Source organism: Oryctolagus cuniculus, chromosome 1 (genome assembly GCF_964237555.1).
Source record: "Oryctolagus cuniculus chromosome 1, mOryCun1.1, whole genome shotgun sequence".
Lineage (NCBI taxonomy): Eukaryota > Metazoa > Chordata > Mammalia > Lagomorpha > Leporidae > Oryctolagus > Oryctolagus cuniculus.
Window position 1 is genome coordinate 17,946,414 of NC_091432.1, and position 12,805 is coordinate 17,959,218.

General features: G+C 52.1%; 1 protein-coding gene across 1 annotated transcript in view; it reads right to left on the reverse strand.

Moving 5' to 3' along the window:
• Positions 1 to 12,805, reverse strand: part of PTPRJ (protein tyrosine phosphatase receptor type J) — a 177,296-nt gene that overhangs the window by 60,190 nt on the left and 104,301 nt on the right. Inside the window, exon 2 of the mRNA XM_017348393.3 lies at positions 1,193 to 1,211. Within this exon, the coding sequence (XP_017203882.3) occupies positions 1,193 to 1,211 (19 nt within the window). The remainder of the gene's footprint in view (positions 1 to 1,192; positions 1,212 to 12,805) is intronic.

Sequence of the window (12,805 nt, forward strand, 5' to 3'; positions counted from 1 at the left end):
ACAACACACTGGCTAGAGGACCACCATGTAAAGACACAGGGAGAACATGGCCTCCCACAAGCCAAGAGGAGACCAAGTCTGCTATGACCTTGGCTTCTGACTTCCAGTCTCCAGAACTGTGGAACCCAGTATGGCAGTCCCAGCCACCCAACACGTCACCCTTCCACTGATTCCATAACCCTGGAGGCCCAGGACAAACCCCTTTCCATGGAAAGAGCTGTGCGAAGAGCCCTGGCTACGGGCTAAGTCCATGTCCAGAAGCCTTCTCTTTCTGCACCAGTGTCAAACCTGCGGGAGGATCTACCCGATTCGTCACCGACTGATTAGCGGGAGAACACCCAACTTCGGGGCTCTCCCCACTGCTTGCACAGCTTTGCATAATCACTGTGATTAACTCAGATTTGCTTATTAGAAGGTTTCAGCAAGTGTGCCTCCTTCGCATGGCAGTGTGAAACCAATCTCTATGGTTCACAGATTTTGGTATTTTTCCAATCAGAAAAGGAAAAAAAAAAGTTCTCAAATTTGGGGAACAAATAAAAACTACCAATTTTTTTTCCAGAGATATGCTTAAAAAAAAAACCCCAATTACTATCATCTTTATTTCTTACAGAACCATTTTATGGCCAAAACGCTCAGGTCATAATCCCAGAATGGGCAGTACTTTCAACTGAATATATGCATTTAGTTTGGTCAAAAACTTCTATTGTGTCCTCATTCTCCTCATTTGAGTACAGACCATGGAATGGACCAGTGTGGGTCAGCAATTAAGACTCAATCCTTCATATAAAGCAAAATATAATGTGAGGCCACCTCTGGTCTCCCAGACGTTATACAAACCCAGGCAATCATTTTTGAATTGTGGCAGTGCAGCAGCACCAGCAAATACTTATGGGATAACAGCACATAAAATAACAGTACAGTTTCAACCAAATTAAATCAGCCATCGGTATGGGCTAGAAAAAAAATCACAGAAAATATTGATTTTTTTAATATATCAGGGTTGCATAATTAACTGATTTTTTTCTGTCATTTGCTGTTTCTACCTTCATACCACATCTAAGGACAAAATGGAAACAACAGGGCTTTCAACAAATGAGTATTTCCTGTGATTTTCATACAGCTGTTCATGTTGCCTTGTGTCCACTAGGGGGTGGTAGCGAACAACAGGAGAATGGAGGAAAATGGTACTCACAGTCACCTGCGCACAGGATCTGTAACAGAAACAGAAAACGGAAGTCAGCAGATTCATTCAGCCTTGGAAAATGCAAATCAGACATAAAGCGGTTGAGGATTTAATGCCGGGGTGGGGTGTTAAGAAGTACATTAAGCAACAGCATGCTGTCCTGGGACACCAGACACAGGGACTCAGGAAACGCGCAAGTCAGCTACAGAGGCCTGACTCCCATAGGTGCAGGCTGCAGCCTGGTGGGTACCCAGCGTGCTTCCCCACACGCACATCCAACCCTGGAGCAGCCCCCTGTGCCACCGCAGAACGAACTGGGGCCGAGGACAAAGCAGCACCCTCCTTCCCCAGGGCCACCTCCAAGTCGCCGGTGCAGGTGTAAAGCCAGACCTACGGCAGAAAGCCACTGGGGTCTGGGGTTTTCACAGTACGGAAATGCCTCTCCTTCCTCCCACCAGCAGGGGGGGTGGCAGCAGGCTCTTTTGGTGATCCTAGGGGAAGCAGCCCTGGGGAGAATGAGTATTGGAGAGAGCTGGAGCCTTTTCCAATGAGTAGCTGCCAGGGTCTCCATCTTTGGGATCCTCAAGGGTGTTCACTGTGACCCATTAACCACTTCCTCAGTTAAAAGTCTAAAGAAAGTCAAGGTTATGTGTTCTGTTCCTTTGTAAACACACCTTCCAGGATAATGAGATTTTTTTTTTCAAAGTACAGACCTCATGAAGAACAAAAGGAAACCCAAGGATGTTGGGGGGAAGCCCTGTGCTCCACCTTCCCACCACACTTAATTAGCATGGAGCTCAAACTCCAGCCCGGCCCACCCGGCCCCCTCGGCCCTCAGTGTCCCATTCCCGCTTGGAGCCTTTGCATAACCATTCCCTCCTCTGAAAGCACTAGGTCCCAGACCTTCCCACGGCATGGCCAAAAACCCTCCACCAGTCCCGGTCTAACCAACAGAGACGAAGGCCCTTCACCCTCCACCTCATCACCGTCTAGGTCCCCATCAGAGCAGAGGCCTCATCAGTGCCGTGTGCACGAAGAAGACACTGAATCAATGCCACCGAACAAAAAGAATGAGCCCAAAGAGAGGAAGAGGCTGGCCCCGGGGCCCTCCGCTCTCAGATTTTCCATCCCCGCCTCGCACTCTAACTTCAAGCCCTCATCTTGTCAGGCCTAACCACTTCCAGTTCAGCCTCCTGCCTGGACCCCCCTCCAACCTGTGCTGTGCACCCGTCCACATCATCTCTGAAAGATCACAGGAGAGGAGGAGAAAGAGAGAAAAGCCAGGGCCTAGGAAAGTAGCATGGGGCAGCAAACCTTCGTCTGCCCAGTCCTTGGAAAATATGAAGCCACATGGGCCCAACACGCTAGGATGGCCTGCCCTGGCCATCTCTCGGTATGGTCTCTCTGCCCGTGCATCCGCACACCGTGTCCCCTTCTGGATCCATTCCTTCCTCCACCTGAGTGTCTGCTAAAAACATCCAAGCTCTGGCTCCCGCACTCACCCTGCTTATAGGAACAAAAGGCTCTAAGACGTAGCTAAGTGACCCAACAGAGAAAGCGCTGACGACTCACTGAGAGAGCAACCCTTGAGCACCCGCCTGGGCCAGGCCCTCTGCTCAGGTTGATGGCCCCGACCCAGAGTAGCGTGTCAGGGAGCACGGAGCTCAGGAAATCCAAGTCCAGGGATTGCAGCCGCATTCCCAGGACAGCAGCATCCCAGCTCTGAGTCCGTGTTCTCGATGCATCTCAGCAGGTGCCTGGGGGGCACACATGAACTCGACCCTCCCTGCAACCCAGCAGCTGGGTGTGGGTCACGGCTGAGTTGAGCTGCAGGGTCTGCGCGTGAACTCCACACATGGTCTCCAGAGTCCACGTGCGTGACTACCAGCTACATGACCTCCCACTACACAGCAAGCAGAGAGAACTAGGCTAGGATGTAGGGAAGACGAAAATCCCATTTCCAAAGACGACTTGACGGTCCCTTCCTACCCGTCCAGCTCCTTGATGGCTCAGCAGGGTTTCTCCTTGCAGCCTAAGCACCCAGCAACGTGCCGGCCTCACGCCAGGTTCATCACGAAACAGCAGCCAGTGCCAACCCATGTGACATCATAGGGCTCCACGTCGCTGCTGGCCTTGCTCTCTGCCTTTCTGGTCCTCCTCACCTCCCTGGGCCTCACCTCCCCAATATCTGTCAGCTCTTTCCTCTGAACTCAAAGACCCAGAAAGAGACAGAGAGCACAGGGACCTCAGGATCTACAAGGGGAGGGCTCCCAAAGGAGAGCTTCTTCATGAATAAAAAGGAAGGCACAAGGGGGGAAAAAATACTACCCTGCTTTGGGATCTGCCTGTGACATCTGGAGCTGCAGCAGCCACTCCGTGAAAACATACACCTGCTGGAGATGGCTGAAGGGAAAGTGGATCAACACCTGGATCCCGGAGCTGCTAATCAACCTACTCTAGACGCCCCCTACTGCAGGCTCCTTGCTCAGGGAGATAAACTCCCCTTCCGCTTAAAGGACCCCTGTTTGTACTGCCTACTGCTGGCAACAAAACAATACCCACTGACAAAATAACACAGCAAGATAAGTAATTTCCACATTGACTCGTTTCTTACAGATGAAACAAAACGAAAAACCAAGGCTCCCGCGTCACAGGGTGAGTCCACGCCTGCCAGCTCCCAACACCACCCCCAGATAAAATATTCCTGTAAACCACACCCAGCAAGCTATCTGGCGAGGCAGAGCCTTCATGCATATTTTTTTAAAGACTACAATGGACAGAAAGCTCATCTTTCTAAAATTAACGCAAAGCCTACTGCGCATGGAGGGGGAAAAGATGGGTGGAGGCCCCGTTTCCACAGATTCGTACATTGAGCATCAAAGCCAACGGCAGAAAGAGGAAGTCCAGCTTCCTACCACAGCCCTTCCCCTCCCTAGAGGGCCCCAAAAGGCACTGGGGGCCGTGCACCAAGAAGGGCTCCACGGAAACAGGCCCTCGAGGCTACCAAAGCTGCTGGCGTAGAAGAAGAGAATATGCTGGTTACCAGCGGCTACCACGCCTGGTGAGGGGAGGACGCGGCAGGGGATGAGGAGAGCTGGGTCAATAGTCGCAAAGCTGCAACAGACCGGAGGAAGGTGTTCCTGAGTTCTGCACACGGTGAGTGGGGTGACCAGAGTTAACAGAGTGGGTCACTTCCAAACAGCCAGGAGAAGGGGAGGGGACGTCTCATCACACAGAAATGATGACTGCTCCAAGCAAGGGCTCCTCCAGTGTCTCTCATCCCAGCAGTGCATAATACACGCATGTCAGACGGCGGCGCAGTGGTGCAGTAGGTAAAGCCACTGCCTGTGGTGCCGGCATCCCAGACGGGCACCGGTTCAAAGTCTCAGCTGCTCCACTTCTGATCCAGCTCTCTGCTATGGCCTGGGAAAGCAGTAGAAGATGGCCCAAGTCCTTGGGCCCCTGCACCCACGAGGGAGACCTGGTAGAAGCTCCTGGCTCCTGGCTTCGGATCAGCACAGCTCTGCCCACTGCAGCCATTTGGGAAGTGAACTTTATCTCTCTCTCTCTCTCTGCTTCTGCCTCTCAATCTTTTTAAACAAAAACTGTATGCATATCAAGCAGTACAGGATAGCCCATAAGTAGGCAGAACACTTTTCTCAAAGTGCCTGGGTTCAATTCCTGGCTCTGATTCCAGCTTCCTGCTAATGCGTACCCCACAAGGCAGCAGATAACGGTTCAAGTACTTGGGTCCCTGCCACCCACATGGGAGACCTGGATGGAGTTTCAGCTCTTGGCTTAGGCCTGGCCCAGCCCTGGCTGTTACAGGCACCTGGGGAGTGAACCAGCAATTTGGTGCTTGTATGTGTGCTTTCTCACTCCTCCCTCTCCCTCTCTCGTAAATCAATTTTTATAAGGTAAAATGTCTAGAGAAACACCACTTTTCACTCCCTACTTCCCTCAGAAGAAAATGAAATAAAGTATGCAAAGACAAACAGTGCCAGGGGACTTACCAGACTTCGAGATCTGCTCCCTTCCCTCTTACGCTCTGACACTTTTCCCTTCTGTCTTTAGCACACTCATCAATCAGAGGGTCAGGAATAAGCCCACCCCGAGATCAGGATCAGAGGGCACCAGAAGTCCCAGCGCCTGAACCAGAGCCGAATCAGAGGATGGAGCTTGCATAAGACAGCAGGTGCTGCAGCAGCGCTGTTGCCAGGAGCAACAGGGCAGAAGCAATCAACCGCCCACCAAGAGGTGAATGATGAACAAAGTGTGGTACGTCCACATCACAGAACAGCCATCAGTCATACAGAGGAAATGAAGTCTTTTTTTTTCTTTAAGATGTATTTATTTATTTGAGAGGCAGAGTAACAGACAGAAAGAGAGACAGAGAGAAGGATCTTCCAGCTGCTGGTTCACTCCCCAGATGGCCGCAATGGCTGGAGCTGGGCCAATCCAAAGACAGGAGCTTCTTCCAGGTCTCCCATGTGGGTGTAGGGGCCCAAGCACTTGGGCCATCTTCCATTGCTTTCCCAGGCCATAGCAGAGAGCTGGATTGGAAGAGGAGCAACTGAGACTCAAACCACCGGTGCCCATAAGGGACATCGGCACCGCAGGCGGAGAATTAATCTACAACGCCACGGCGCTGGCCCCAGGAATGAAGTCTTGATTCCAGCTCCAACATGGATGAGTCTCGACCACATTATGACAAAGAAGCCAGACCCAGAAGCCCACACGTTGGATGATTTCACTTACACAAAGGCCCAGAAAATGGAACCCTATAGAAACCGAAAACAGGCCAGGAGGCGCCAGGGGCTGGGAGGAAGGGGAAGGAGAGGTGGCAGCTAACAGCTGTCATAACCCTGCGGGCAATGGACACATCTGGAGTCACACAGAGGTGACGATGGTTGCACACTGCCAGGGACGGACCAGATGCCATTCAACCATGCGCTCTAACAGCATTCATTTTGTATTCTATAAATTTCACTGCAGTTTTTTAAATAGAGAGCAAGTGGGCGACTATATTACAAAGCTCAGGCCCTGGGAGGGAAGAGGGAAAGGAGGCTTGGAGGAGAAGGAGTCGTCAGGAAAACAAGGAGGTCTCGAGGTGCATTTGGATGGGCAGAGCAGAGGGGAATGAACCAAAGCGAGCTGGCTACGCATCTGCTACGTGACAGGCACCAGGCGGGGCGTTCTCGGGCCCATCCCAGCACAGTCACGGAATCAGGGCTAAGAGCGTGGGGTCTGGAGCCGGACGACCTGACAGCCATCACTCAAGGCTGCCACTCCTGGTTGGGAGACTCGGGGCTGGTAGCTAGCATCACCTCTGTCCATCAGTGTCCACCTCTGTTTACAGGGAGGAAAATCGCGCCTGTCCTCTTGTCATCATCACTGTCATCATCATATCCACCAGACTTCACAGCAACCCAGAAGGTGTTTTTATGCCCATTTTCCAGACAGCAACACTAGGCCTCAGCTCCCACTGACAGAAACCAACAGGCAGTCTGAAACTGCCTGCCAGCCCCGTCCATGGCTCCTCTCTCCCAGAGGTCGAGTTCTGGTTTCACATTATGCTCATGACCCCACACCCTCTCTGGGAACCAGCACCCGTCCCGGAACTGTGGCTCAAGACACAGGATGGATCCTGCCAACGCCGAGGGAAGAGGAACTTCCAACACTGCTCTGCGCGCCATCTCCCATTCGGCCACAGCTGCAGCCCCAACAGCAGGGTCCACTCAGAACCCTGGATTCTTCCCCCACACACACAACTAAGTCACCCAGATCTCACTGGGTGCACTGACCCAAAACCTCTACACTCTCCCAGACACCTCCATGTGAAAACACTACACCAAAAACCCCAGACAGATCAAAACAGACCCTGCATCGTCTCCTCTTCCTCTCTCTCTCTGAGACGGCACCATGAAAACTTCCCCCAGTAGATCAACTTTGGAGCAATCTCTGGCTCCTCCCTCTCTTTTGTTTTGTTTTTTGGGATGGGGGGGGGCTTTTTTTTTTTTTTCATTTACTTGAATGGCAGAGAGAGAGAGAGAGAGAGAGAGAGATCTTCCAGCCACCAGATAACTACCCAAAATCTGCAACAGCCAGGGCTAAGCCAGGCCAAAGCCAAGAGCCAGGAACTCCATCCAGGTCTCCCAAGTGGATGGCAGGAACCCGAGCACTTAGACCATCATCCACTGCCTCCTGAGCACATTAGCAGGAAGCTGGACCAGAAGAGGAGACAGGCTTCGATCCCACGCACTCCAAAATGAAATCCCAAGAGGCAACTAAGGCCACAGGGCCACCTCACCCTTTTGTGCTATTGTTACCCAGCCCTCCTTGACTCCCCTTTTGTGCTATGGCCAAGTCCCCAAAACCTCCATCCTGGGGCTGAGAAAGACTTCAGCCACTTTCACTTTTATTTGTTGAAGCTCCTGGCGCAATTTTTTGTTTAAGCCCGATTTTGTCGTCTGCATACCTGGCCACCTGTCTGAGTCCCTCCCTTAGATCCATGGTGAAGAATGAACAGAGGGGCCAGTGCCATGGCTCACTTGGTTAATCCTCCGCCTGCGGCACCAGCATCCCATATGGGTGCCAGGTTCTAGTCCCAGTTGCTCCTCTTCCAGTCCAGCTCTCTGCTGTGGCCTGGGAGGGCAGTGGAGGACGGCCCAAGTGCTTAGGCCCCTACACCCGCATGGGAGACCAAAAAGAGGCACCTGGCTCCTGGCTTCGGATCAGCACAGTGCCAGCCATGGCGGCCATTTGGGGAGTGAACCAACGGAAGGAATTCCTTTCTCTCTGTCTATAACTCTTACCTGTCAAATAAATAAATAAAAGAATGAACAGAAGTGCTACGTTATTCTTTCTGACATGTGTCATATTATCAGGGATCCCAGCAAGGAATAGATGACACAGTCACCCAGAGTATGTGATCAGAATTTGGGTCTGTTTTCAAGGGAGTGGCCAGGAGTAAGGGATGTGTGAGAATCCTGGGGTAGCAGCAGCAGGCACAGGCGACAATGAGGGCTGCTTCTCCCCTCTCAGGCTGGGATCTCCCCCACAATGGCCCAACAGGAAGCGCAAGGTCAAGAGCACCGGCTGGTGCAGAATGTTAAGGTCAACACCCTGATGGTGGGCAGAACAGGATGGAGCCAGGGGTGGGGTCTGCAGAGGACGGAAGATCAGTGGCCCAGAGCTCACGTCCCAAAACCGCCGAAAGCTGTGAAGCTGGGAGGCACGGCCCAGGTGATCAAGCGGGTTGGGTTCAACTTCCCCTGCCACGTCTGAGGGTCTCGCACAGCCTGCCTCCTCTTCATCCATTACAAAACCACAGAGGGACATCCACAAGGCCCAACTGGCTGACTCCAACCTGCCCCACCCCACAGCCTGCTTCCTCTCACCAAACCTTGCAGGCCACACCCTGCGGTTCCCTTGATGAGCTTCTGTGACTGCACCACCCCCAGGGAGTCCCTTCCTGTGACCCTGCCAGGCTTGGCCAAGCGCCAAATATACAGAAGGCACCGAAAGTTGCCCCAGCTCTCCAGGAGCTTGTGGGCAGGAGACACACAGGAAGACAATGACAGCGCAATGTGGAGAGGCAGCCACGAGCCACTCAACTGAACAGGCAGAGGTGCCCAAGGACCTAACGAGCTTGGGGCACAGGCAGCGCAGGGTGGCTGGAGACAACATGCAGTGGGAGGGCGGTGGGAAGACACAAGTGGCCCCTTTGTGGGAATTCAATGCCAGCTGATTCTACTTGTTACAGTACTGAGCCCTTCGCTCCAGGTCAATCACTGTGCTGCAGGCGTTCCATTTATCATTTCATTGAGGCTTTATAACAATCCCAGGAAGCAGGAATGGCCTATAGCCGTCTTACAGATACAGAGACTGGGCCTTGGAAAAGACAAATTCTGAACCCAGAATCTTCCATCGAGGTAAGTCTCAGACGCTGGCCCAGGTCTGCCCGACCCTGATGCCCTAGGCCTCCACCGTTCCCGGGGAGCACAGGCTGGTCGTCCCTGGCTAAGTCTCAATGAGACCATGAAACCCAAGGCTAATGACAGCGGTGCAGTCACAAACCCTTGCCTGTCCTGCGCCTGGGGGACAGGATCCATCTACCCATCTGCATTCACTGAACCAAGCAGCTTTTGCACTGTTCTTAAAAGGAGTAGGACTTGGGGTCAAATCCACACGGAGGCCTGGATGTTCACAAGTCGCAAGGCCGTTGGGTTTTCTGTTACACACCTTCAGTTTTTTAAGGGCGGGTAGTGAGTGACTGAATAACACAATGGGTAACAATAGACTCTTTATCCTTCTAAACTCAAGCCCACACACCATATGACAATAGTTATTTTTACCAAGTGATGTAATTAACCAAAATGTGAACCACTTCAAGCAACGTTGAAAATCAAACAGCATTTTATGGGAGTTTGAGCAAGGAAGGATTTCAATTCTAAAACGGCCATCACGCGTCCTTGCGCCCGTGCCATCTCCCTATAAAACTGGCCCCAGAATGGTAAATCATTGATCCTGAAGGTGGCAGACGGGGTGGGAACCCAGGAGACAAGCAACTGACACCACTGTTGAAAAGCAAGTGTGCTACTGTGGGGGTGGCCTGAGCACCTGGTACCCATTTCCACTCAAAGAGTTCACCACCTTGGGATAGGCAAGCCAATGGCAGCATGGCAAACGCGCCCACAGCACAAGACATCGCAAAGCAAGATGAGACAGGGCTGGCTCATTTGCAAAGAAATGACTCTTTGAACTTGATGTTGTCATCAAGAAGGGTCACTATGACTCCATAAACACCGCCACCACCCCCCAAAACACCAGAGGAGGCTTCCAAGGCAGGGCTGGGTACCAGCCACCCTGCAAAACCTGGCCAGCTCACCACCCCTCGATCAGGACAAGCGGAGGCACCAGGGAGTCTTCCACAAGCACCAAGCAAAGAGTAACCACAAGGGCTATTTTGGTGAGGCTGTGTGAACATGGAGACACAAAGCTGAGCCTGACCCTGGAAGTCCCAGGCCAGAAGTTTCCACGGGTATTTTTAGCAGAACTATTTTTTCCAGAAGAATTTTACGAAGAATTACACACATGTATAGAGTTCCATACTTTATCTACATATGAATGAATGCATGTGTGTGTGTATACAGACTTGGATAAAAGCAGTCTTGTCCAAGTTCAAGTCACTTTGATCTGAGTTTGGATGTACCCAATGTGTACCCAACGTAAGAGGCAGATGGTGGCTAGCGTATTAAATCGTGGTGTAATAGATATTCGGGAAAATGTTTCCACTGCAATTTCAAACACACAAATTTGAAGCAAAAAGACTGGTTTTTAAGAAACTCAAAGCAAATGCTTACGGAACACAGAAGTCTCAGGAGGACCCAGAGCCGGCCCCTGACCACACAGCCTGGGACTGCAGCCTGGCTCCCAGCACCCCTCAGAGGCCTTCACACCTGCAGGGCAGGCAGCATGTGGGAACCTGTTCTCCACATCACAGGATCCACCTGGGAGTCCCAACGTGGGCCTCTGCAGTCCAGATCAAGCCCCCTGCCAGGGTCTGCTTGACCCACGGCATTTTTCTAAACCTTGAGCAAGTCCTTACAGATTAGGGAGACGCAGTATTCTTTAAATCCTGATTCTTATTATCTCAAGTAAGACCTGGCTTTGCTATCTGGCCACATTCAAGTCCCTCCTTAGAGCTGAGTGACAGCCCCACCCCCATTCCCACCTCCGTGCAGGAAGTGCCCGGTGTCCGCCACCACTCGCCGGCACTGTCACACTGAGGACACGTGGCAGTTGCTAAGCAACACGGCACCCACACTGCTGACCTCCTCTGTCAGTGTGGGGAGGGATGACTTTTCATTATTTGGCCCATTCCCCGTATCTGTCCCCAGCTGCCCCTGTGACTACAGAGTTTGTGACCTTTGCTCAAAGTGCATGGGTTGCAATCATTAACCAATGGTTTACTTTCCATGTCTGTCCCTCAGAAAGCAGTCCCTGGTCAATGTCAGACGTGAATAAAGAACACGATCGGAATGTCAAATGCCCCATTCTGCCTCCCCCTGAATTCTCTCCTGATCCCCTGACCTGGACTTCCCCACCACCGTGGCCCCCCTCTCTCCCCACCCAACCCCCCTCCAAAAAAAGAGCAAATAGAGCAGAGAGTCCTACCCTTGAATCCAAATAATAAAACTGCTCCCTACATCCTAGCAATTCCCTCCTGGACTCCGCGGCCACCTCAGAGCATGGACAAAAACAGCTCAGTGTCACCACCGACCCCGCACTTGCCCCCTTCAGGGCCGGCTCCTCCTGGAATCTTCCCCTTCCGCCCTGCGTGGCTCCACGCCTCCTCCCAGGTGAGGACCCAGCATCAGGTTCCCAGTTCACCAAGTCTGCCTTCGAGGGACCACAAAATGGAAAGGGGTCTCTCACTGCCGACACTCTGGCCACAAAGCCCAGGCTAGGTCCTGGGATAGGGGCCACCAGGTCAGCAGCAATGTCAGAAGCCCCAGCTGCTTTTCACATCTGCACAGGACTATCCTAAAGTCACTTGTGTCCTTCCAATGCTCTATAAACAGACAGTCCCACAGCCAAACAACCAAACTGCACACTCCCACTGCACTGCAGGACTGACAAAGGCAGGGCCAAGGTGGCGTAGACAATCAACAGGACACGGGGCCAGGATTGTAGCACAGCGGGTAAAGCTGCAGCCTGCAATGCTGGTATCACCTATGGACGCCAGTTCGAGTCCCGGTTGTTCCACTTCTGATCCAGATCCCTGCTGATGCACCTGACAGACAGTGGAAGACAATCCAAGAGTTTGGGCCCCTGAACCCACATGGGAGACCCACATGAAGCTCCTGGCTCCTGGCTTTGGCCTGGCTCAGCCCTGGACATTGTGGCCATCTAGGGGATGAACCAGTGGACAGAAGATATCTCAGAAGATTCTCTCTCTCTCTCTCTCTCTCTCTCTAACTCTGACTTTCAAATAAATAAATCTAAGAAAGAAAAGAAGGAAAAGGCAAAGGAACTCAGCGGGACTTGGAGTCAGCTCTGGGAGTGAATCCTGGCACCACCACTTATGAGCAGTCTAAAGCCCGTGACTTGGCTTCTTGAGTTTTTCCCATATATGCCACGGCCTGAAGGTGGTTTGTCCCCACCAAAGGCTTAATTCCTCAGTGCAGAGGTATTGGGAGGTGAGGCCTAGTGGGTGGTGTGTGGGTCCTGGGGGCGGAGCCAGGTTTAATGCCTTTGTCAGGGAGCTCTCGCTCTGGAGACTGGGTTAGTTGTCACAAGAGCAGGTTCTTGTACAGTGAGAGCTGCCCTTCCTGGTCCCCCCTCCGCGTGGACCCCACCCCCACCCCATCCCTCAGTTCCTACCATGAATTAAAGCAGCCGGAGGCCCTCGCCAGAGGCATCCGCCTGATCCTGGACTTCCCAGCCTCCAAAAATGTAAGGCATAATAAACCTCTTTCCTTTATAAACCATTTATTCCTTTATAAACCTCTCAATTTTGCTGGGAACCTAAAACTGCTCGAAAAAATGGTGTTTAAGGTAATAAACAGTATTTATCTCCTAGGATTGTTGTGACAAGCATTAAATAACATACTCCCT